The sequence below is a fragment of the Merops nubicus genome, unplaced genomic scaffold (genome assembly GCF_000691845.1).
Source record: "Merops nubicus isolate BGI_N331 unplaced genomic scaffold, ASM69184v1 scaffold12834, whole genome shotgun sequence".
Lineage (NCBI taxonomy): Eukaryota > Metazoa > Chordata > Aves > Coraciiformes > Meropidae > Merops > Merops nubicus.
In genome coordinates, this window is record NW_008606270.1 from 1 (window position 1) to 24,203 (window position 24,203).

At 43.5% G+C, this 24,203-nt stretch overlaps 1 protein-coding gene across 2 annotated transcripts in view; it reads left to right on the forward strand.

Annotated features, from left to right (window-relative positions):
• The first annotated feature begins 684 nt into the window (after positions 1–684).
• The window catches only part of SETD5 (SET domain containing 5), a 41,187-nt gene continuing 17,668 nt past the window's right edge, over positions 685–24,203 (forward strand). Inside the window, exons 1-15 of one of the 2 annotated variants that reach the window (XM_008939593.1) lie at positions 685–859; positions 4,539–4,644; positions 5,519–5,730; positions 6,051–6,109; positions 6,513–6,700; positions 7,735–7,773; positions 9,253–9,495; positions 14,315–14,463; positions 14,788–14,905; positions 15,355–15,464; positions 15,747–15,993; positions 16,206–16,286; positions 18,417–18,680; positions 19,612–19,932; positions 21,940–22,182. In XM_008939593.1, coding sequence (XP_008937841.1) covers positions 789–859; positions 4,539–4,644; positions 5,519–5,730; positions 6,051–6,109; positions 6,513–6,700; positions 7,735–7,773; positions 9,253–9,495; positions 14,315–14,463; positions 14,788–14,905; positions 15,355–15,464; positions 15,747–15,993; positions 16,206–16,286; positions 18,417–18,680; positions 19,612–19,932; positions 21,940–22,182 — 2,451 coding nt within the window. In that variant the 5' untranslated portion in view covers positions 685–788. Of the gene's footprint in view, positions 860–4,538; positions 4,645–5,518; positions 5,731–6,050; positions 6,110–6,512; positions 6,701–7,734; positions 7,774–9,252; positions 9,496–14,314; positions 14,464–14,787; positions 14,906–15,354; positions 15,465–15,746; positions 15,994–16,084; positions 16,088–16,205; positions 16,287–18,416; positions 18,681–19,611; positions 19,933–21,939; positions 22,183–24,203 lie in introns of both variants that reach the window. The other variant, XM_008939594.1, reaches the window with a different exon arrangement.

The following is a 24,203-nucleotide window of genomic DNA, read 5'->3' on the forward strand; positions in this document are numbered from 1 at the left end:
TGAGTGCCAGCGCCCAGGCGTGACGGCGCCGGCCGGGGTCTTGGGAAGTCAGGGCTCGCCGGGCTGAGTAGATGGTGCAGAATCCAGCACCGGCCTCGCTTGCCAAGGGGAGACCGTCGGTGGCCCAGCGTTAGCCGCGATGCTGGTTGCGTTTGCCCCTGCTGTGGGCCCAGCGAATGCAACTACAAGCTGGTCTCGAGTGAGAGGTCTTAGCTCGGTCCACCTCGGCTCTGTCTCATTGTCTTCCCAGATGGGGCTTTGCCTGCAACTTGTGTGGGGAAGGAGTTAGGAAATGCTGGTGGAGGGCTGTGGGTGATAGGTGACAGCTGCTGCTTATATTCAGGAGGAGCTAATAGATTGCTTATCTGATAATTAGTCCTGAGTTTAGTTGGGGGAGGGGGTGACTATCATTATCGGCTTTATGGCAGAGCAGCTCATTGCATGTCAGTCCGAGACTGTGGAAGAAGAGAGGAAAAATAAACCCACACACACCAAAAAACCACCAAACTGCTACAATCTCACTCTTCCCTGATCCCACATATGAAAACAAAGTAAAAATGATGCGGCATGTCACTGATGGAAATCTATTTCTGCTAGTCTTCTGCTGTGAAAGCCTTCTTCATGGGTGTACATGGAGACCTCATCCTGTAACAGAGATGTGATGCTTTGTTTCTACCCCGGTAGGTTTCCCCATGTCCGTGACGTGTTGGCCGAGGCTCTGCGGCTCCTCTCCGCCCTCGGAGCGGCCAGTCGCTGCCCTCTGGACTCCGTGATCCCTGACGGGCGTCATGAACATTGCAATCCCTCTGGGAGTCACCACACCAGATACGTCCTACTCCGACATGGCTGCAGGATCGGAGTGAGTGTTACCCCACGGAGGAGGAGGGGAGGGTGTCAGAGGGCTGCTCTGGAGTGGGGATGCAGGGTTGGTGCCAGTGCTTTCTCCACTCGGGAGAGTGGGGATGCCGCTCCAGTGACTGGCTGTGAGATGAATGCAGAGACAGACTCTGAGCGTTTAACAAATGCAGTGTTGTGGGAACTGCTAAGTTTGACACAGGAGATGGGGAGGAGAAGGCTACAGTATGAGGCACTCAACCATGGTTTTTATATCCATTTGGCTAATAAGCCTGTACTCAAGTGCAAGCAGTTGTATGTTTGCTGTACCCATGCTTGACGTTGGCAAGGTACAAGCCAGCTCCTTTTCCAAAAGCTGTGTTATATGAGGGATCAGTGTGCTGAGCCTCCCTCTCAATAGAGCCTACTAGCTCAGACTCAGTACCAATCTTACCTGACTGATTTCCAGATGCCTTTGGAGCTTGTGTGACAAGATCAGCCTGTGCAGGTGCCTTTATCTTCTTTCTGCCTCTGAGCAGATTCCAAGAAGCACATCTCGGTGGACAGTCCTCCAGGGTCCCAACCACGGGACCCTGTGCAGGGCTCTCACCACTGTCCTGTCTCTGAGGCCTGTTGGAGGGGTCTTACCATTTCTTTTTAAAAACTGCTTCTGCAGGAGTCAGGAACATTTCCAATCCAGGAAATATTATGTGTGATCTTTTCTTAAAATCCTTGTTAGAATGATGTCAGCTCAGATGAGTACTATGTTTTTGGCGGGGGCGACAGGGAGGGCTGAAGTTATTTCTCTGTGTCTCTGTCTCCTGCTTTCCTGCATCCTTCTTTGAAATATGGACTGTAACATCTCTTCACAAAAATTTACAAAGGGCATTTTGGAGATAGATTTCCCCCATGCATTATTTAAAGGTACCTACTGTGCAAATACCTGCATGTCAAATTGATCAGTGTAGAACAGTTACTGCTCCAGACTACTAATTTTGAGCTGTAAGAGCAGTGGGCTAGGGTATGAATAATTGTTTTTCCCTTCCATCTTGCCCCGATTTGACTATACACAGATTTTGACTACACAGTTGCACTCTCTGCAAGACTGCTAATGCTCTTTTTTGTCTGCCTTGGCACTGGTCCCATTCTAGGCATTCTTTGTGATGCCTCATTCCATCCCAAAGCCCATATTTTTGCATGGTGTTTTTAAAAGGGGAGTCAGAATCAGAAAGTCACTCATCTGTGTTGGGTATATGATCCTTCACTTTTCAAGACGGAACATTCAGTATTGCTTGTCACCATGCTCCCACACCAGCACTTTAAAGACTCAACATGCAGGAATTTTAAACTGTTTATGACAGGAGAAAGTGCTAAATAGTTTACTTATGTACTAGGTACTGCTTTCATAGCTGAGCATGGTAGAGGGGAGAGACAGATACAGCTATGCATGTCCCTTGTAACATTTAAATATCAGACTGTAAACTTAGGAAAAGCCTTTTTTACTGGCTGTAAGAAATTTGTAGATCCAACTTGAGGCTAGGCTGGAGTGCTTTGAAAAAAAAGGCTTTTAAAAGATTTCTGAATTGTTTCCCCTGTTCTCTACAAATTGGGAATGCCAGGACTTTATTCTCCAGGCTTTGCACTGAAGCACTGTTACTTAGTGCTGAAGTGTCTTTCAGGTAGAAGGAAAACTAGCTGGCCCTCTTCTCAGGCTGAGCTTTAGCATCTTCACCTGGATGGAGGATGTTTGTGTTCCTCTGAGAGTGACATGCAGGCTGCAGATTAGTTTTGCTGTGTTAGTCTGGTTGCATATTGGAAGCTGTTGGAGCTCCTTGGCGGGCTGCTGCTGAGGAAGCAAGGGCCCCAGCGTTGTTGCCCCTGGACACCGTTGCACCAACAATCTTGAAGTTTTATTGCTAATGCTCGCGGCAGCATTGCTGGTACTCGGGGCTGACTGTAGTTAGAATGTGGGTGCCTTGGACAGAGGACAGATCTGCCACTTAGGCTGTTTAGGCTCTTTCCTTCTAATACTGTTTCTGAAAATACGATTAAACCTGAATGGGTTTAACTCTGTACCAATCTGGAAGTCCTGAAGGACTGTTGCAGGGAGCCAGCGAGGCTGGATTATGTGTCAAGCTCTACACAATGTCTTTTATTAAGAAGTATATCCTCTGAGAGGTATCACCAAATGTATCTCCTGTTTTTGACTATTTAGCTGGCTGTAGTTACATTGAAAACCAACAGAATTTATCATGTCATGTTCCTAAATCCTGAGCTACAGAAGTGTGGCTTGCATGGGTTTCATGTCTTCTGCTTTCTGCAGTTCTTTGCACAATAAATTATGGCTTGCATGGGTTTCATGTCTTCTGCTTTCTGCAGTTCTTTGCACAATAAATTATTGCTCCTTTATGTTGCAAAGACAGATCCACATTGCTCCAGAATAAGCCAGAGGGTTAGTGTGCTGGAGAGTGTATCAGGTTTAGTGGCAGGGCGGGGCAAACTTTAGTGCAGCAGAGATTTCGAGAGCTAATAGGAAGTCCAAAGGGCACAGGGGTTACTGTTCTTGGGTGGTGCCTAACCCCTGCCCCACGCGTGATCAGTGGCAGTTTGAGTGCTGCCTGATTCACACTGACAATGTAGGACCTGCTGAGAGTCCTGTGAGACCTCACCAGAACAGCAGAGGTCCAAGGTAAAGTTGTCCTTTCCTGTATTTTTCTTTCCTGCTTGCTCAGTTCCATGCTATAATTTTGAAGATTTCACATGCAGACATGTTGCAGTAATACTCTGCTGTATTTAGATATGAGCCCTGCTTCTAGTCTGTGCAGAGATTAGCTGACTTGTATCTTCTGCTGGTAACAGACAGTGTGTTTTCCTGCTGGTATTCTGTCTGTAGCCTCGTTATCTAACATTCCCTGCATTGAACTGCAGCTGTCCCTTCTCTTGAGTGGAGTTTCTGCAGCTTTCCGCTGAGGATATACCTTTCATTTTTAGCTGTTTTTTTTCACCACCGTGTGGTCGAAGAGTGTATTGTACCTCAGCAGCAAACCTGTTCAGCACATTGCACACCACGTTGCTGGATGGAAAGCACAGGGCAATGCTAATTTGTCTGCAGCTACTGTCTGCCCAGGTCATGAATTTTGTTGCCTCTTTGTAACAAGAATCTCCAACTCCTGGTAGCTGCTGTCAGGACAGCTGCAGGTTTCCTGCAGACTTTTATCACAGGATATTGGACTCAATTAGTCTATGAGGAAGAGAGAAACAAGCACAGGTGCAGGCAAGCTGCTTAGGTGCTGTTTGAAGTAAGCTGTTGCAGAGATAAAATGGCAGTACTGTTCAGTGGCTTTGAGGTGAGGCTGGCTGAGCTCAGATCTGAACGCTGAACTAGACTCAACTTCCTCAACTATAAGGAAACAGCTTCTTACATGCTAATTATCTTTTTAACTTCCCAGATTGAGACCCAGTTTAATGAGTTATCCAGGGTGGCCCTTACTCAGTTCCTTCCCTCTGAAAGCAGGTTCATCCTGTACAGCTTCTGCACACATGATGCCTGGTGTAGCACGTAATAACAGCTCGATTACATGAAGTTTCTTCATTTTGAGCTCATGTGTTGAATAGAAAAGAGAAGTGAAATACTGGCTCTAAAAAAAAAAAAAAAAAAATAAAAATGTTGTACTGATGGGTTTTATCTTTGGCCCTTTCTGCAGCCCAGAGTCTGTGGAAGCTAGTCCAGCTGTCAGTGAGAAGAATGTGTACTCCAGCCACGGCTATGGGGCCACCCAGAAACACAGCTATCGCGGGCTGCCTTACGCAGTGAGTACTCTCTCTGCAGTGAACCAGCTCTTTACTGTCTGCTTTACTCTTTTCTCCTTGTTCCATAGTTATTTGCTTGTTAAGCCTTAGGAGTTTTGGCTTGCTTACTAGGGAGCACTGAGTTACAGCTGAGATCTGCCATACATTTTGCATTTGTGTTCATCGTGTGTAAAGCCTTGCATCCTCTCTAGCAAGCTTTATTGGTGTTCTGGGCAATAGATTTTTAAGCGAATGAAGTATATGAATGAAGTGTGAATATATATGAATATATAATATTTTCCTGGTGGTGACTTTATGCCCTGTTTGGTTTATTGTGCACTCTTTGTACTTGTTTGAATGGTGCAGATTTTCATATTGGTATCTTACAATTATGAGAAGCAAGGAACACTCAGGAAGAGTGGGAGCATGGCTTGAAACTAGGGGATGAACAGGACATCACAGAATCATTGAGGCTGGAAGGGACTTCTTGAGATCACATAATCCAAGTGCCTTGCTCAAGCTGACTCTACTTGAGGAAGTTGCCCAGGACCATGTCCAGTTGGATTTTGAATATCTCAACAGGCAGAAACTCCACAATGTCTCTGGGGAATCGATTCTAGTGTTTGACCGCTGATGTCATCTCAGATTATTATCAGTACAGCAGTTAATGTCAGAATAGTTGTTTTCATAGGTTTTGAATTTAATTTACTGGTGCAGAAGAAAATCATTCCCATCTTCCAGAGCTATTGCTTTACCTTCTTGGTAGATTGAGTAGTTCAGACTACGCTTTCACACCAGCTGTCAAAAAATAACCTGGGAACTGTGGATTTGGGACTTCAACTTATAGGCACCGTATCTTCACGTTAAAAGTAGTACTGCAAATACTCATTTTCAGGATCATAATTATGGAGCCCCTCCTCCTCCAACGCCGCCTGCCTCTCCTCCTGTCCAGACCATTATACCTCGTGCAGAACTGAATGGCCTGCACTCGCCTGATGAGGAGAACTCCGGGGACAGTGAGAGCTCCTCAGAAGGAGAATCAATTCCCACTTGGTGCCACTGCAGTGTCTCCCAAGATGGTTTCCTCCTCAAGTGTGAAAAGTGCAGGTAAGCTTTGGTGCAGTGCAGGTCTGGACTGCTCCTTGTGTTGACTTCTCATACCGAACCGTGTCACGTTTGGGCTGTGGGACAGACTTCCTTTTGCCAGCTGGAGCATTCTTTCCAGTGCTTTACCCAGTATTGACCCTCCTCCTTTGCGTTGTCAGCCTGACAAGTGTTGGTGGCACCAGGAGTGGAGATGAGGATGTTAAATCGATGTTCTTATCATCCTGGGCCCCACTGAGGGCACGCATCTTGTGACATCCTGTTGAATTTCAAGTGACTTTACTCCTACAAACCAGCTTCAATTGTACATTCTCCTTTGGCAGAGGAATGAGCAGAGGGAAGGTGATCAGACTCCGACGCCGGAAGCAGGACAACGTGTCAGGTGAGCTTGAGGTTACGGTTCTGATAATGGTGACCTTTGCTTTCTTTCTATAAGACCTTTGTCTTTTGGCTGCTGTGATCATCTGTGATCAGTGCCTGCTAATGTTCTTTGCCTCTCAGCCCCTGGAATTTTCTCGTCTCCTTCTGCCTTACCTCAGTTAGCTCTTGCAAAAATCAGATTATCTTGTGAACAGAAAAGGGAAACATTCTTCAGTGTCTTCTGTGAGATACCAGAAGTTTGGGAGACCTGTTCCCAATTGCAATGGGAAAACTGCGGTGGTGTAGTTTTCTTAGGGAAGAACTGTGCAGGGCCATCAAATTGTCTTGGTGAAAATGGGCGTAAGGGTAAGCTCTTCTCTCTGGGATGAATAAGAACGTTGCTGATGAAGTACTCCTCTCTGTAGGTGGGGATAGCAGTGCGACGGAGAGCTGGGATGAAGAACTGTCTCCCTCTACAGTGCTGTACACAGCGACGCAGCACACCCCTACAAGCATCACGCTGACTGTCAACCGCGTCCGTAGAAGCAAACCCAAGAAGAGGAAGAGGAGTACCGAAAAAGCTCGTGCTGCTCCCAAGGCCAAAAAGATCAAGGTATGTGGAGTGAGACAGGGCTGCTGCAGCTCTTACCGGATCCTGTGTGGAGTATTGTTGAGAGCAGGCTGACAAGCTGGCACCAGGCAAGAAACTTTTGTCCTGTCAGGAATTGCTCTTCCTGGTGTAATAATGTGACGCCATGTATTTGTGACCTGCTAGAGTAGATGGCTGTTGGTTTAAAGATCACCTTACTGGAACTCCACCCCTATTTCCCAACGCTGTCCATTCATGCACAAAGCTTGGATTTGATGACATATTTTCCCTCCTGCCCTATTAGGATTTGGGGAAATAGCTTTTGGAATCTGGTTATGGCAAAGGGGCAGTCTGAATGGAATAAAAAATGATGGGAGTGTGGCATTTCTTTGCAGGCTCTGTTAAGGAATCTGGGCTGCAGAGCTTCTTGGCACTGGCCTTCAGGGACAGAGATAGTGCCTGTGTGGAAAACTATGTAGGTAGTGATGAACATTTGTTGAGGGATGACTTGATTCTCTTGTTCGTGAGGGTTTGGAGACTGAAATAATTTTGGATTGCTTATATTGGAATGTAAGTGAGCAGCTGGTTCTTTCCCATCATCTGCTAGCTTTACAATGATTTTCCCCAGGTTAGGTTTCCCTTGAAGTTTTACTGGCAGGCAACAATTAAATAAAAGACTGGGAGCAGGAGTCATGTGAGCTCTTCAGGGTTTTTGCTGTGAACCAGCTTGATTCTGTTGCTAGCCTTTTCTTCTGTCAAAGAAAGTGGGATTAGTTGGGACAGTTTTCATCTTGATCTTGAGATTTTTACTAAGTATGGGGCAGGTCTTTATAGTTCAGAAATCCTGGCCATCAAGCTTTTCAGCAGTTTCTCCTGTATTTGCATTGCAGTCTTTTTCTTTAAGGCCATTGCTTCTTGTGTCAGTCCTCCTGTAATTCTTGCAATCTTCTGTTAAGGGTTGGTCTGTTGGAGTAAGATCTAGGGTGGTTCTGAGATGCTAAATCTGCAGAAGGAAATAATCCTTTGTTATTTTTTCTCTTTCCTTGTACGGGGGACAGGCCTTTCGAGAGGGTTCACGAAAATCTTTGAGGATGAAGGTGAGTAGAACTGAGAAGTCTCTGTGATGGTGGTGGGGTTTTTTTTAAGGTATTTTGTGCCTCTTTTGGTTTGCCTGGGGAAGTTCTGATTGTGGGACCGGCCTCATAATAATCTGAGGCCTTGTCATACAGCATAAGCAGGTCTGTCTGTTCAAAAGGACATCACAGGAATTGCCCTTTGAACCTTGCTTTTGCTTCAGCTAGCTTTCTGTAAGGTAGTGCCATCCAGTCCCAAGACATATGATTGATTCATGATATTTGAGAGTGGGGTGTTTGGTGTAAGGGATGTAGAACCGGTTGTGGCTACTATTCTGTGAGGTCAGTTATCATTTGATTGCATCAAAGCTATTTTAAGCTTGGGCATCAAAGCAGTACACAAGTTTGATGTTGGAGTCCCTATAAGTGTTGCATTATTTTCGTCTCCACACCCTCTTACTAGGGATGTATGGGATGATATGTTTCTCTCTGACTTTCTGCAGTACTGGTGGGTGTGGATATCTGGTAGAAACATTATTTGAACAAAATAAAAAAGATGACTTGCATTTCAAGCTAAATGTATTCCTAGAAACACAAGAGATGCCTTAAAGTTCACTCAGTTCCAACTGACTCCCCAGTACTGTAGCTGAAAGTGGCTTCTAGCAGGTGACTCAGGGGAACTAGGATGATCCTGTGATGTGTCTGTATGAGCCTATTTCCATAGCACACCAGTGCCTTCAGAGGGTAAAAATGCATGAAAAGTCTTAATGCTTTCAATATATAATGAATATGATGGTTCTTCTTCAGTGGCCATTGTCACTAATATCTCAGTGTCACAAATGTCTTAGTCTCTTATGAAGCCAGTTGAGTTACCAACTTCTGGAATATTATTTGTTGAATTACTTCAACTATTGCCAAGTAAAAAGTTTTTGCTCTCTTCTTTACATTGCTTAAGATTTGCAGTTTTAACCCTCTGGAAATTAGCTTATGTTCTACATTCATTTTCTTGAAACCCTTATGACCATTTAGCTAGAAGGTTCAGAAATATTTTTGGATCAGTCACTGCAAAGATTGAAATGCAGTCAGCATCATCTAGCATTATGTTGGACATGAGTGGGTTGACTGTAGAACAAGCCTACGTGAGATTTATTTGCCTTCGTGTATTCTGTTCCTTTGCTTTTTTAAATCTGCTTAGCGTTTTTCCAAAGTAATTTTAAAAACTTTTTCTGGCCATGCCCTAGCTTCATTTTCTTATCTGTAGCAGTGCCAAGTCCCAACTCTCGAGAGGTCTTAGTCCTGCACAGTTTTCTCCATAGATTCTTAAGTGGCACTGTTATACAATGTTCTGGAGGATGCAGGCTCTGAAAAAAGGTGTCCTCATAATCAACACTCTCTTAGCTTGGAATAGATTTGCCTTGTTTTGTAGCATATTCATACACTCAGAGCACTGGATAGGTTTTTCCCGTTGTGTGTTAGCCATTCACTCGTTGCTGTCTGGTGCAGAATTCCCCTTCTGAAGCTCATGCCTTGGATGAAAACACAGCTGAAGGGTGGGAGAATCGAATACGGCTCTGGACGGATCAGTACGAAGAAGCCTTTACTAACCAGTACAGTGCTGATGTACAGAACCTGTTGGAGCGTCATCTAAACTCTAATAAAGAGTATGTGGGCAAGACTGCTATGCTAGACACAATCAACAAAACGGAGCTGGCCTGCAATAACACTGTTATTGGGTCCCAGATGCAGGTAAGAACCGTTGTGACAGAAGTGGGGTGGGTCAGGATTTCTAAACATGAGGGGTGGCCATGGGAGAGCAATATTGTAGCTGGTCGTATCAGTTCAGACCAACAAGCATGGATTTGATAGAAGAGAACAGAAGAGATGCCAGTACCAAGGCAGATTCAGAAACGCTTGCATTCCACCAAATTAGTGTTGCTAAGTTGGGGATATTTTGTATAGTTCTGTGATAAGGTTCACAGGTATTTTACCATAAATACTTCTGGTCACTGAATGGCTTGAGGCAGAACCAGATCTATCACTTGCTGGAGACAGGAAACTTCCAGCTGAGTTTTTTCTGTCTTTTTTCTTCTCTTTCCTTTTTTTTTTTTCCACTTCCTTGTCTCATGTTGTGTGGAAAGCTATTTTACAGAACCTTTCAACATTATTTCAATATTTTGAATGGTTATTTGGACTCTGATAACTTTAAAACACTGCACAAGTACAATCGATTTTAGGGAACTGTCTCTCCCTAATTCTTCTCATCCAAGATGTGCAGTGGTTGGTGTCTTGACAGCTTTATGGAGTGCATGTAGACAAGGAGAAACAGGAAAAGGATGTGCTTGTGGGGTGTATGTCCTCCCCACTGCTCTTCTCAGCTGGTTTCATTTGGCCCGTGCTTTTGAACAGAGAGCAGCATTGCTATTGAGTTCAGGCTTTGTGAGGCTTCCTTGCAGGAGAATAGAGATAGGACTTCATTGTCCAGGACAGTGGAGATAGGTGCAACTGAAAAGGATGGGCTCCAAAACAGATGTGGGGCACCTCTTCTGGAGAAGGGGAGTAGAGTTGGAAACCTGAATATCAGGTATATGTTTGTGCTTGAATCATTCTTGTTTATATCAGCTGACTCACCGCTCTGTGAAGCTCATGTGTTCCCTCCCACCTTTCCCTCTGCTTTCATGTAGGTGAAGCACATCAGGCAGAACACAGATATTGCCAGTAAGGGAGAGTACAGAAAGAGAACTGTGGACCCAGCTTCCTTCCACTCTTGCCTCTAATTCTGCAATAATAAGACTTCTATGGGGGTTGGGGAGAAACACTTCTACTTGGCTATGGGAGTAGCCTTCCTAAAGAGACGTACTGAGGAAATACAGGGAAGAAAACTTTCTGCTTCTCTATTTTTCTAATATTTTCTGAGTCTAAATGTAAACTCTCTCCTTCACATTCATTTTAGGAAAACTCCTGAAATAAGTAGCAAAGTATAAGTATTTTCTTCTAATCACTTTAGTAGAGTACAGCAGGACAGATGATTATAAGAGGTAACATACATAAATGTGCTTGTTCTTGTCATGCTCTCTTGCCCTCTCCCTTCCCTGTACATAGATTTTTCCCACAGGGAAAAGTTGTCAGCATTCCTATCCAGAAGACTCCGAATGTAATAAATCCCAAAGAAACAAACAAAAAAAGTTGCAAAACTTCATAGTGAGCTGCAGTTATCTAAACAAGCTGTAGGTGGGTAACTATCATTGCACAGTTTGGTAAAGTGTAAAGGGACTTGGTGGCTTTGTAGTTCTTCTTGGATGCTGAGGAAAGACTGGGTAGCTGTCCCAGGCTGCTGCTTCTCAGCCTTGATGTTCCTGTTTTCTCTGCTCAGGAGATGGCTGTAGAGTGCTGCAAGGAGGGAGGCCTGCACAGGTGTGGATTGCAACATCTGTTACCCTCTGCTTTGTATTTTTGTTCCACAAATCTGTCTTATCTTTGTTACAAAAACTGAGAAGGCTTCTTGGCTTGCTTCGTGGGTAACTAGATGTCATTACTGGATGTAAAAATATCTTTTCTGGGAGATAAGGAAATAGGTAATTTGAGCTAGAAAAAAGTTAAGGAGCTCATGCCAATAGGCAGATAGAAGCTGTATGTAGAAGATGAGTAGCATAACTGCTTTATTTGGCCATGAAGACTCTGGAGAGAGGAGACAAGAATAAAAATAAAATGTTTTATATACTCTGCATACTCTCACAGTTGAGAGAGTTGCTTGGCTTGTGTAAACAATGATGCAAGTGTATACTTTAAAAAAAAAAAGTGAGAGAGAAGAAGAAAATGTGGCCTAAAAGCTCCTGCAAGCCAGGAAGAGCAGAGAAAGATGGGTTAGAAGTTACAGATGCAGGATAGGGTATTTTGATCATTGGAATGCTTTGGATAAACCAATTCTCAACTGTTCTAATGATTCAAAGGGATACTTGTGAAAACATGAATCTGTTCAGTGTTGTGAATAAAATCATCTTAGTGCTGGCTATTGCCAGATGCTTGACAAACTGAAAGCTGGGAATCACTTTTCTGCCTGCTGTTGCAAAACCAAACCCAGGGTCAGTATTTGCCCTTTGTTGCCTCTGATAATTGCAGGCTTGAGCTCAAACCCCTGATTGATTTCACATTCTGAAGTGAAGAGCAAAAAGGCCTTTAGAAAACAAAGCCACTGAGTATTATGCAGATGTTGCTCTGCAAACATATCAGAACAGTTCTATCTGATTAGCAGTCAGCAATCCCTAGCTTATGACACAAAATCCTTTGTTCTTTTCACACATGAAAGCATCACAGCTAATCCTCTTCATATTTCTAAAATCAGAGAACAAGCTGAGCTAGGGTCTTATGAAAAAAAGCTGTGAGATCATTCCTGTTTTACCAAACTCAGATAATTAAGTTTTACATATGCCGAGTTTCTCCTTCCTTCATGGGCTCTCTTCTCCTCCCACCACCCCACCTTATCCTACTTGTGTTCCCTAAGTCTTTTCCAGCATCAGGTGAACAGTAATACCAGTCAGACATGGGCTAAAGGTGAGACTGAAGGCTACCAGATATTAACTTGCATCTCTGAAAAATAATAAGAGAATTTAATACAACAGTGGAATGATTTAGGTTGGGAGGAGCCACTAAGGGTCATCTGGTCCAACCTGCCTGCTTAGGGCGGCTTAGGTGAGGAACTGATTATAACAGCAAATAAGTGGTAGTATAGAAACAAGATTATACAGCTGGAGACATGCCTGTGTCTCAGTTCTGATCTATCTACTAACTTCACATGCTTTGTCCTTATCTCCTTCTGAACAGACTAACAGATCTTGTCCCATTATTTATTTTCTGTTGTTGTAGTTGGATAATACAGTGTGTCCAATGTTTTTAAAATAATTTAAACACTGTTCTCAGCAACATTAACAGTTTTAACCTGCAGTTCACTCATGTTATGGCTTTCTTGATGGGAAATCAGGGCCAGCAGTGTGCCAATATAGTTTGGAAATAATGTTTGTTTTATGCCAGTTCAGTGAACTTGGGGAATCCTCTGTGAGTTCCTGTCAGGACCCGAGATATGAAACAATGAATGACACCCTGCAAGGCTTTTCAGAGTCTCCAGTACGTACATGCAGGTTTTTCCAATTGCCAGCAGATACAATGGTACGAAGAAGAGACATACCTCACAAGCATCATAAAAGTAGCACTGGATAGAGCTCCATGAAGAGATCTGGAATAGCAAGTATTTTTTTAAAGCTATCTTTATCCTGGACCTGAGTGAGAGAAGTCAACAAATAGAACTTACTTTACTGGCAGACTCAAGGTCTGAAGTATAATGTCATATTAAAAGAACAGAAGTCATCTTCTTTCCAAAGAGGTTTAATTCCAAGCACATACAAGATTGCTGAAAAAAAAGCCCCTGTGGTTCAATACTTTCATAAGGTCCTTGCAGAGGGTTTTGTTTGGTTCACAGTGCTGAAGTGCTGCCTTAAGGCATTAAGTTGTTTTTTTTTTCATGAGGTTAGAACATTATGCATTCTGTCACTGGCCATGCTGAGCCACTTCTTAAGCTAATGTGGTTCTTGTCCATTTGAGCAGACTGATCAGTAGCTGCTTCTGACAAGAGTATTTTATCACAAAAGTTTGGGATCTTGCTTTTAATAAAATCTTGTGATTTGCTTCTAATTTAGATGAAAATTGACAAAACCAGGTCCCTATGAACAGGAAATAACATGCTTAGGAAAGAGCAGGCACAGCTCGTGTGGTGAGGCAGCCAACCATCTTCACATAAGTTTTTATTTGTAGAGAGGTTCAATCTCTTAAGCAAGGAAAGTTTGTTTTTATTGAAGTTTCATTCCTATGCTTATAATATCTCTTCTGTTATTCTGTAAAATCTATCTTACTTGGATGTCTCTGCTTAAAGAATGTGCTGGCTTCATACTGTCAAAACAGTGTTGTGAAAATCCATTGTAATATAGATATATTAACACAAACTAACATTAACACAAAGAAGATTCAGCAAACTGTTACTGCTTTGTTAAAACAATATATAACTCCACAGCACTAGTTGAGCAGGCAGATGAAGAGAAGTTTCTGGATGGAGGTAGAAATTGCCAGCTTAAGTCTTTGGGCTGTTAGCTAGAATTTACCATCCTCTGCAGAAGGAAAAGCCTGGGTTTTTTTCCTCTGAATGTGTGACAACCCACAATTTGGGGAAAATTTGAGTTATTCTGACTGTGAAAGTGGCCATAATTGCAGAGCAGTTCCCTGTTAGCAGCAACTGACAGGTCTGGTTATGCCTCCTAGCTGCAAGACTGAAATTCTTGGTCTGATAAAGTTGTGAATACTTAACTGTTTAAGGAAAGGAGTTAACTCTTCTGCTTGGGGTAAGTGTTTCAGGGTCATTGGTCATTACTAAACTGTTACAGAATAAACAATATATTTGCTGGGCAGGGTTACTCTGCGGTGTTAGTTGAGTCATTTTTTCTTTTCATGTAGACAAGATACTCTTCATTAGTTAGAGGCCTTTGGTTTAAATTCTTATATTTCACTCTGGTTTTTGTTACAGCTGCAGCTGGGAAGGGTGACTCGGGTTCAGAAGCACCGGAAGATCCTGAGGGCAGCAAGAGACTTGGCACTAGATACCCTTATAATTGAGTATCGAGGGAAGGTTATGTTACGGCAGCAATTCGAGGTCAATGGGCATTTCTTCAAAAAGTAAGAGTACTATGAAGTGATTAGTATGAGAGCATCATGGCACGGAGAGACTAGTGTCTCTATGGGATAATGCACTCTTGCAGGGCCCTTGTCTGCTGTGCCATCAACAGAAATGTGAAATCAAATATACAGCCTCAGCTTGATGCTCTGCTTATGGACCAAACCCCTCTGAAGTAGATCTGTTAAACTGTGATGATGGAAGTGCGTAAGCGTCCAGAGCAATAGCACTGATGGAAGCACTGCTTCCAGTGAAGCGAGGGATACCTGTTGTAAGTGCCATGGCAGTGGGTGTTTTGGGATTGAGACGTTTTGTTACTTCTCCAGGCCATACCCCTTTGTGCTGTTCTACTCCAAGTTCAATGGCGTTGAAATGTGCGTCGATGCCCGCACCTTCGGTAACGATGCCAGGTTCATCCGGCGCTCCTGCACTCCAAACGCAGAGGTAAATTCTCTCTTCACCATCCCTGGAATTGCAAGTAACAAGTTTTACACAGGCTTAGTGCATTCTCTTTTTATGAATGTTCAAACTTAAAATGCAGTAAATTGGGGAAATCTTCTGCCCCTCTTGCTTGTTTGGTGGTTTATACTCAGAGGATGAAAGAGTTTGGGGGATATGAGGGATATGAGGTGTTTCTTTGGAAGGAAAAGGTTTCTTTTATGGCTTTTGTTTGGCTGCAGAACAATAGGTTAAGCAGGTGATAGTCATAGTAGCAAGAGGATGTGGAAAAGCACGGAATGAGACAAGGGCAGTAAATCGGGCTTTTCCCTATGGAGAATCTAGGAAAATTATTCATTAATGAGATGAGGTACTTGGCAGAAGGAGGCTTCCCTCTTGGAAGTAAGAGGCACAACATGTTGAGACGTTAGTTTCTCTCTACTTTGTTTAACAAGGTTCGTCATGTGATTGCTGATGGGATGATCCACCTGTGTATCTATGCTGTTGCCACCATTGCCAAGGACACAGAGGTTACCATCGCCTTTGACTATGAGTACAACATCTGGTGAGTCCTTCACCTCGCCCAGGAGCTCTCCACTGCCCTGGACTGGACATCTTCCTCCAGCCCTTTCCTCGCATTCTACATTTTGCTCCGTTTTCTACTGAATTGCATTTTCCGGCTATTCTGTCCGGTTCTGCTGGCATATTCTACAATAGAGGCCATAAGGTAGCCTGCTGTCCTTGCTTTGGCACGTGGTGAGATGTTTAGTAGGAGATGAATTGAATGTCTCTGTACAAGGGTTGAGAAATGAAGAGTGACACGAATTATGTTTGTGTTTTGGAGCAGCAACTATAAAGTGGACTGTGCGTGTCACAAGGGGAACCGGAATTGCCCTGTGCAGAAACGTAGCCCAAATGCTGCAGAACACCTACCTCCACCTGTTTTAGGCACACTGATTGGGGCAGAAACACGCCGGCGGAAAGCCCGTCGGAAGGAGCTGGAAATGGAGCAGCAGGGCATTGTGTCCGACGAGAGCGCCGCGCAGCAAGCGGAGGAGGTTCCCGAGGGACCTGCAGCGGCCAGTGACCATGAGGTAAAACCCTTGGCACTTGCCTATGTATGTTTCTGTCATTCGGTGCTGTGGAATCTGATCCCATACAGCACTGGGAGAACAGAAACTGCAGGAGGTGCTTTTTAAACCTTTAGGATCTTGCCTTGAGTAAGGTACCTTGCCATAGGGATCGCGATAGCTTTAAAACAGTACTGGCTTTTGTTTGATGTACTGAGTCTGGGCTTCTCTTTCAGGTAGCAGAGAAGGAAGAGAAACAAGAAGGGGAGAAAGAGGAGCCTGTAGATGAACAGGGAGCCTTGGTCCACAGCCGACGGGCAAGTACCTCTCTCAGTCTGGGTATCATCCCCCTTAAGACTTGCTTCATGTAGTGACCAACAACTCCACTTGATTATTCACTTGTTTCAACACAATTTCCAACTGTCAGTGGTCTTCAGTAATTTGGTATAAAACAAACAAAAAAACCCCACCAACTGAGAAAAAGACAGGTTGACTCTCCATCACAGGATTAGAGTACTACAGGTTAGAAGGTATACAACAGATTTTTTTTTTGTAATTTAAAGGTTTAACTGTTACTTTGAGGTCTATTCTATGGTCTAAAACATACAAGACAATCAGCAACAGATTCAAAAAACGTAATTGCACCTTTGTTATGTTCCCGGTGCCCTTCCGTATTGCCAGTACAAGAATTTATGGAGCCACAGAATGAGTTGGGTTGGAAGAGACCTTTAAAGGTTGTCTAGTCCAACCCCCATCCTGCAATAAGCAGGGGCATCTTCAACTAGATTGTATGATGAACCAGAACCTAATTTTTGTTAAAATTTTGCCAGTTTGGCTGGGTTAGGTTTGTTAATGCATACCTGTTCTCTGTATGGATTCATAAGCATGTTACCTTGTGGAAAAAAGTTGGTTTGATTTTTTTTTGCTTCTTATGGCACATGGTATTGATCCCTGGATTAGAATGCTTTATGCATGTGAATGGAGTTGTTCTGGCTCTATTCATTAATTTGAAAAAAAAAAAAAGACAAACCAAAAAACAACCAACACAAACAAGGCAACAAACCAAAAACCCAAGGAAGAAAGTAAGAAAAGTGCTCTTATCCTTCTAGCAGCAAACAAATGTACTGGGGCTGGGAGTTCCCTGGTTTTCATTTATTCGACAAATACCTTAATCTTTCTCTAATCAGAGGTATGGATTGTGTACATTTCTTGAGAATGCTGTAGATGTTGAGATAGTGCAGCAAACTGCAGAGCCAAGGGCCATCCAGAGGATCCTTGGATTATCTCATGGATTTTTTTAGAACAGGCAAGATAAAGTAGTCATTTTCTATTGAAACTTGAATAAGAGCAGTCATCTGTCAGAATGGCCTTAAGCTTGGAGGGAAGATTTCATTTTAGTGCAGGGAAGCTGATCTCTTTCTGGGCCAGTATAGGTGAAGAAGACGAAGTGATGTGTTGCTTTCCCAGGAGCCTGTAAGCCCTGCTCCTATATGTTGTACCAGTTAATCTCCTTTAATGAGATTCAGTTTTCTATACTTGGCATCAGGTACCTTGGCATCTGCAGTTTTCCCAGTCTATTTTTTTAGTGTGTGTATTGAATTATTTTTGAGAGAAAACTGTAAAGGCTAGGCTGCTGTGATTGAGCACTGCTGTGTACTTCAAGATACTTTCTCTTCCATAACAAGTCTCAGAAGGCACTTGACTCCACTCTGTAATATTCACTTGATTTCAGCTTGGTTTTTGCAATTTGCTGTGACTTTATTGTACTGAGCCCTTTACATGCATAATTACCAATTAGTTCTGACACAACTAGGTGATAAGATATTTCCTGTCCTTTCGGTTCACCTAGTAAATACTTTGTTTTGCCTCTCTACTCTATCATGCTCTGTTTTTCTTACCCACTATGTAAGCTGCTTAGTCAAGAGCTTTTATTTTTGAGCTGGGTGACTTCCTGACATTAGGGAAGGAATGAATCTGGATCATTTTTGTCAGTCTTTGTGTTATGCTGCTGCAAATTACTGATTCACTTGTGTTACCTCTGGCTTCTGTTTGCATCTAATATTTGTTCATGAGCAACTAGCTCTATTTGTTTCCAAGTCATCTCCTCACTCTATTCTTTCTTATAGTTTTTAGTTCTTCAAAGTTGTGCATTTCCTTGTGGCTGTTTTATAAATATAACTTAATATAAGTGGTCCTATTTAAGAACAAAGTCTAGTTCTTCTAGAACTCTGTGAACACATGATAACGTTGTTATTCTGGGAAGTTTGCCATGTTGAAAAATGCAAGTATCTGAAAAGAACTGCTGCTTTCTGCTGCCTTTCTGGCTCTTGTCATTGCTGTTTGGCAGTTATTCTCCTCCCTATGCTGCATCCTGTATCTGTTGTTGCCTCCTCCTCTTTATGTGCATGATTTGCAGAGCTGACTTAAAATTTACTCTTGTGTTCTAGTCGCGGGAAGACAGGAAGGTAGAAGCCATCATGCACATGTTTGAAAACTTGGAAAAGAGAAAGAGGAGACGAGAGCAACCCTCAGAGCGCAGCAGCACTGATGCTGAGATCAGCGTGAATTCTGAGGCTCCTGAGCTGGAGGAAACAAAACCAGAGACTCCTGAAACTGAAGATGGAAGTTCAACACTGACTGCTGCTGCTTCAAATGTTTCTAACAGTAACAGTAGTACTGGAGTGAATACACGACGGTCTTCACAAGTAGTGGTAAGAAAAAGGACTGCTTAATCTGCTTAATAGCTTGTACCAAGCTCAGATGCAGCATAACCGATCCTAAGGTAGTTCTGGTTGGGAAGAGCTCCATGGGGTCTTGAATCAGTTCTCTGTCAGGTAGGGTCAGCTCTGAGGACAGACTAGGCTTGCCAGAACTTGACTCAGTCTTGTGAATATCTCCAAGGATGGAGACTGCATAGCCCCTCTGGGAAGATTCTTCTAATTCATAACTGTTCTCATAGTGGAAGAGTTTTGCCTTGTATCCAGTCTGAACCTCTCATTTCTGTGTATGGACATTGATGCACTGCTGCATCTTCTTAGTGGCTTCACTCTGGATGCTAATAGGCCTTCCTAAGTCTTCTCTGGGCTGAATAAGCTCAGCTCCTTCACTGAGTGGGCCCTTTCTGTACTGGTGTTAGCTGAAGTTGGACATATTACTGCAGTGATTGAGGAATTCTTTTTTTTTTGTTTGTTTGGTTTGGGTTGGATTGAGGAATTCTTTTTTTTTGTTTGTTTGTTTGGGTTGGGTTTTTTTGTTTTGTTTTGTTTTTTCGCCTGGTCTACCTTGGATGCATGTGTTCCAATTATATGGCAGGGTCCAGATATTTACCTGGAATGATGCATGTCACCTTGGATCAGGAGTAAGAGCAGTCACCTTGAGATAAGTGGCAAGTTTCGTACTACTGCTTTCTTCCTTAAGACTGATGTTCTGCTTGACCCCTTTAAGAACACAGCAGACAAAAATATAATGTGCCAGTATTTTAGAAGGGTCCCCAAAACCATCTTATGAGCTGATAAAAACAGAGTCCAGGCAGATTTTATGAGGCAGGTAATGTCAATAAATAATATCTCAATACTTGATGCTGTATGCAGAGAAGAGGAATGCTCTTGGAAATGCTTGGACTAATGGCAGTTTATCTTGTAGGAGGCTGTCCCTGAAAAACCAGTGACTAAGCCAGCTCCAGCAAAACCCTCCAGGCCCCGACCAAAAAGTCGCTTCTCTCGCTACCGGACCAGTTCAGCACAGAGACTGAGGAGGCAGAAGCAAGCCAGTTCCCAGCAAGCTGAACTCGCACAGGCTGTCCCAGAGGAAGGAAGCACTGCCAGCTTGGTAACCGCAGCAGATGTCAGCAGTGTAGAAGGTCCAGGAGAAGGCAGACAGTTGACGGGATCTGACCCAACTGCTATTCTGGCTGCAGGGTCTCAGTCTAATCGAGCTGCAGTAAAGTACCCCAAAACTAAAAAGGTAAATATGATCAAGGGCTCAAACTGGAGCGGGTGAAGAAGAGGGTTTGTGTAGCCTCTGGGGAAAATGGCTCAGGAGGAACAGTTCTTCAAACTAGTTGGAATTATGTGGCTTTATATCTACTGTATTATTTGTTCTATAGTGGCTAAGAGCCATCATGGTTCAGAATCTGGCTGCTCTGCCCTGTACACAGAAAGATCAGCAAAAGAAATTAGCTGATCTTTACATCAAGTCTATGCAGACCTTAGATACCAGCAGGGTGATACAGGTGCAACAGGAATCACAGAATGTTAGGGGTTGGAAGGGACCTCTGGAGATCATCAAGCCCAGCCCCCCTGCCAGAGCAGGACCTTCTAGACTAGGGCAGGTCACACAGGAACGCATCCAGACGGGTCTTAAAAGTCTCCAAGGGAGGAGACTCCACAACCTCCCTGGGGAGCCTGTTCAGTGCTCTGTAACCCTTACAGTAAAGAAGTTCTTCCTCACATTGAGGTGGAACTTCCTGTGCTCCAGCTTGTATCCATTGCCCCTTGTCCTGTCGCAGGGCATAAGTGAGAAGAGATTGCCCCTTCCTTCCTGACACCCAGCCTGCATATAGTTATACACATTAATTAGATCCCCCCTAAGTCTTCTCCAGACTAAAAAGCCCCAGGTCTCTCAGCCTCTCCTTATAAGGCAGGCGTTCCAGGAAGGGTCTTACTTTTGGGTATGGCAAAGAGTCTTAAGAGGCAAACAGCAGAGCTTTGTGTATGTTGGGAAGAAACTGCTTTCAGCTTGAGGGGCCCTGGGAGGGAAGGGTTGGAGAGGCTTGGCAACATGAGGAATTGGGTGGTGGAATTGAGTGAAGGAAGTAAAAAAACAGGAATTTCAATACTGGTGTGAAGAGCTCCTGTGGCTCAGGAGGTGGCTGGCAAAGGCCATGAGGCCAACAAGCTGTTTGTGTTGTTCCTTTCGGGGTACATGATACTAATAGAAGGTTGGGGAGGGCTGATGTGTTTGGATATATGGACACTAAGCTAGGAAAAGCTTTTGGTGACAGCATACGAAAGTGGTTCTTACAACTCTGATGGGATAGCTGGCATTTAAAAGCTGTATGCTAATAGTTTGGAAAGAGCACTAGCTTTGAGGCGTAAAAGAAAGGGGTGTTTATTAGAAAGGTTGGTTGCATACAATCTCAAGAACTTCCCTGTGTTATTCTCAGTGTCTTAAAAGCAAGAAGAAGACTGTCAACAAAGAAAGCTGTCTTAAATCAAGCAGTGTAGAGGTGTAGTGAGACCTGCTTAAAAAAAAAAAAAAAAAAAAAAGGCAAAATCACCTTGAAATAAGCAGAATGTTTAAGTACATGAAGGACAATAAAACAAAGGTTCCTTTGTGTATACCAGCAAGAGAATGAGGAGAGAAAATTGGAGCTATTATGTAGGAAATTAATTAGAATTTTAAAATCAATACAAAATGGCATAAATCGTGTTTGTTGTGGGAATCGGTGGCAGTATCTTTCTGGGATGGGGTGAGATGGCAGGCGGTGGGTATTTGTTTAGGACAAAGTAAAAGAGTTTAGTTTTCAGCTCTGAATTGAAGGCCAAGAGGAAATGTGACTGTGGACTATAATGTACACTCTGTCAGAAACTTGTGAGGGAAAGGAGGAAAAATTGCCGATAGTAGCGAGCAGTTGCCATGTACTGGGCATAAATTAGCCATTAATATACTTAGGTTTGCAGCTAGAAACTAGTTTTGAACAAGGCGATCAAGTTTTGGGAGAGCCTTCTAATACGGTTAGTGGAACATAAAATCGAGCTACTTCTGCAAAGTTGGATTATGTGTTGTGCCTGTAACAGATGAGAATTGAGTTGGACACGGAGAGTCCTGGCTGTGTTCCCTCCTCTTGAGGAGGAGGAAAATGTTAGCACACGGGCTGACCTGAGCATTGCTTCCCCATATGCCTTTGAGCCCTATTGCCTTTCTTCTTACCCATGTTAGTTGTGTTGACATGTATGCTTTCTCCTTCAGTATCTTGTTACCGAGTGGCTGAACGACAAGGCAGAGAAGCAAGAGTGCCCCATCGAGTGCCCTCTGCGCATTACGACAGACCCAACAGTTTTGGCAACGACCCTAAATATGTTGCCAGGCCTCATCCACTCCCCACTCATTTGTACCACGCCTAAACACTACATTCGTTTTGGTTCACCTTTCAACCCGGAGAGACGGCGAAGGCCCTTTCTGTTGGATGGAATTTACAGCTCCTGTAAAAAGGTATGCTTGCTCATGTCTCACCTTCAGGGGCTATATACTCATCAAGCTCTTACTGCTACCCTTGTAAAGTTGTGGCAACCTCTTTGAGCCTGTTTCCATGTGTTCCACAGGCTGTGACTGCTGACCCTCTCCTAGCTGGGGTTCAGTCTTCATCCTTGCCATTTACTGTGTTAGAACAACTCTTCTGTGACTCCTCTTAGAAACTTGTACTTTCAGATCTGCAGTGGCTGTTTATTATCCCGTATGTAAGATTCAGGGAGTTTTAATTATTGCCCTTAGGATGTTTTGTGTTACTACTTTCAGTGTCAGGAGATGGTTGGCATTGTGAGGATAGGACAGTGTTGCAAAAGACATCAAGTGCCTCAGTATCCATTGTCTTTTGGGGGGCCTTTGTTGTTTAGCAGAGCTTTGAGTGTTTCTGTTCACAAGAGCAAGCCCACAGCTCTTTGTTTGGGATGACAGGCTGTCTATCTGCAACAGATACTTGCAGCCACGCAGGAAGCCTCAGCCGAGCCCAGCTGAGGGCTTCGTTCCTCCAGAGATGGTATGTGGCCAGTAAATGCTGGTATTTACCCATTTGCAGGGAAATGCTCCAGTTTAGTTTTCTCAGATTTCTATTTGGATCCACCTTGCCTATTGCCTGTCAGCTTTGCTCAGAGGCTCCTCCAGTCCCTATGTGATTACCTCAGAAAAATTTTATGGAAATGCTTTCTGGCCTTCCAGTCTTGGTAGCTTTCAGTCAGGTACTGTGCCCTGGTTTCTTTGCCTTCCTTTGAGGGAGTTTTTCTAAAGAGAAACTTTGGACTTCAGTGTTTCCACCTTCAGCAAATTTGTTGGCATGCCCTGACAGGCACCTAAAAAAAGAAGGCAAGGTCTCTCTTGGGTATTTCCTTCACAGGTGAGGCTCTTAATGGTTCATATATACTCACAGGAGCAAAACCGCGTTTGTTTCCGTATGCCTAGGCAAGCTCCCCATGCATCTTTAAGCTGAGAACTGCAAGGTTCAAGTGGCTTTTTTGAACCTTAACAGTGTCTTTGAGCCTCAGGGAAGAGAGAAGCAATCAGAGCAAAACTGACAAGAGTTACTCCAAGTTCTCTGCTGGGTACGTTGGCTGTACAGCTAGCCAGCAAGCTCCCAATTCAGTGAAACCTGTTGTCATGGAACAAGTCTTCCAATCTCTTGCTGCTACACTTCACTATATCCTAGTCATATAATAGTTCTCAATGCTAAATTGGGAAGGGACTAATTTCACTCTGGGTGACTTCCATTTAGTCCACATCTTCCCTGAAGCCAAGTGTACAAAACTGGATGCTGTGTTACTGCTGGAGCATTTTCAAAGCAGAAAGTTGCTCTGTCCTGTAGTGTATACCCATTTTTTACATTCCACTATCACGACTGTTTTCTTTGACAGGTTTACTTAGACTCGTGTTCAGTTCGTGATTTACCATGTTTGTTAGAACAACTCATTGGTCTTCTAGCCTGTAATTTCAGAATTGGCTGTTTTTGGCTTTATATGGAAGTTTGTTCTAGCCTGTGCTGAGCTGTTTTTCCCCCTCTATTTACCAGTTCAGTAGGAAAATCTTGGTTAGTGTCTTCTAGCATGTTCTCAGTTCTCCTAGGTGGACATCATCTGAAAATTTAAGTACACTGCCTGTTCCACCATCTAAATAATTATTAAAATTCTGACAGCTTCTGAGTCCAGAGCGGATGTTACAGAAAGTAATTTGTTTTCTACTTCTTGAAAGTAGTAATCAATAACTGTTCTAGTAAGGGAGTTCATCCATTTTCCAGGAGCTCCCCAGCTTTTTCCTGGAAAATGCTTGGTAGCATTCTGTGCTTTTATCACTAACAGTCTGGAGATGTAGAAAAAAATCTGCTTCTCATGTTCAGGAATGTTCAGAAAACTCTCCCAGGGAAGACCTCCTTTTCAGCCAGCTGAGGTCTAGAAATGGTCCAGAATGTGACGGCATTGCTCTCTTAAGACCTGATTTTTCCATCTTGTCTGCTTGTGACTACTCAG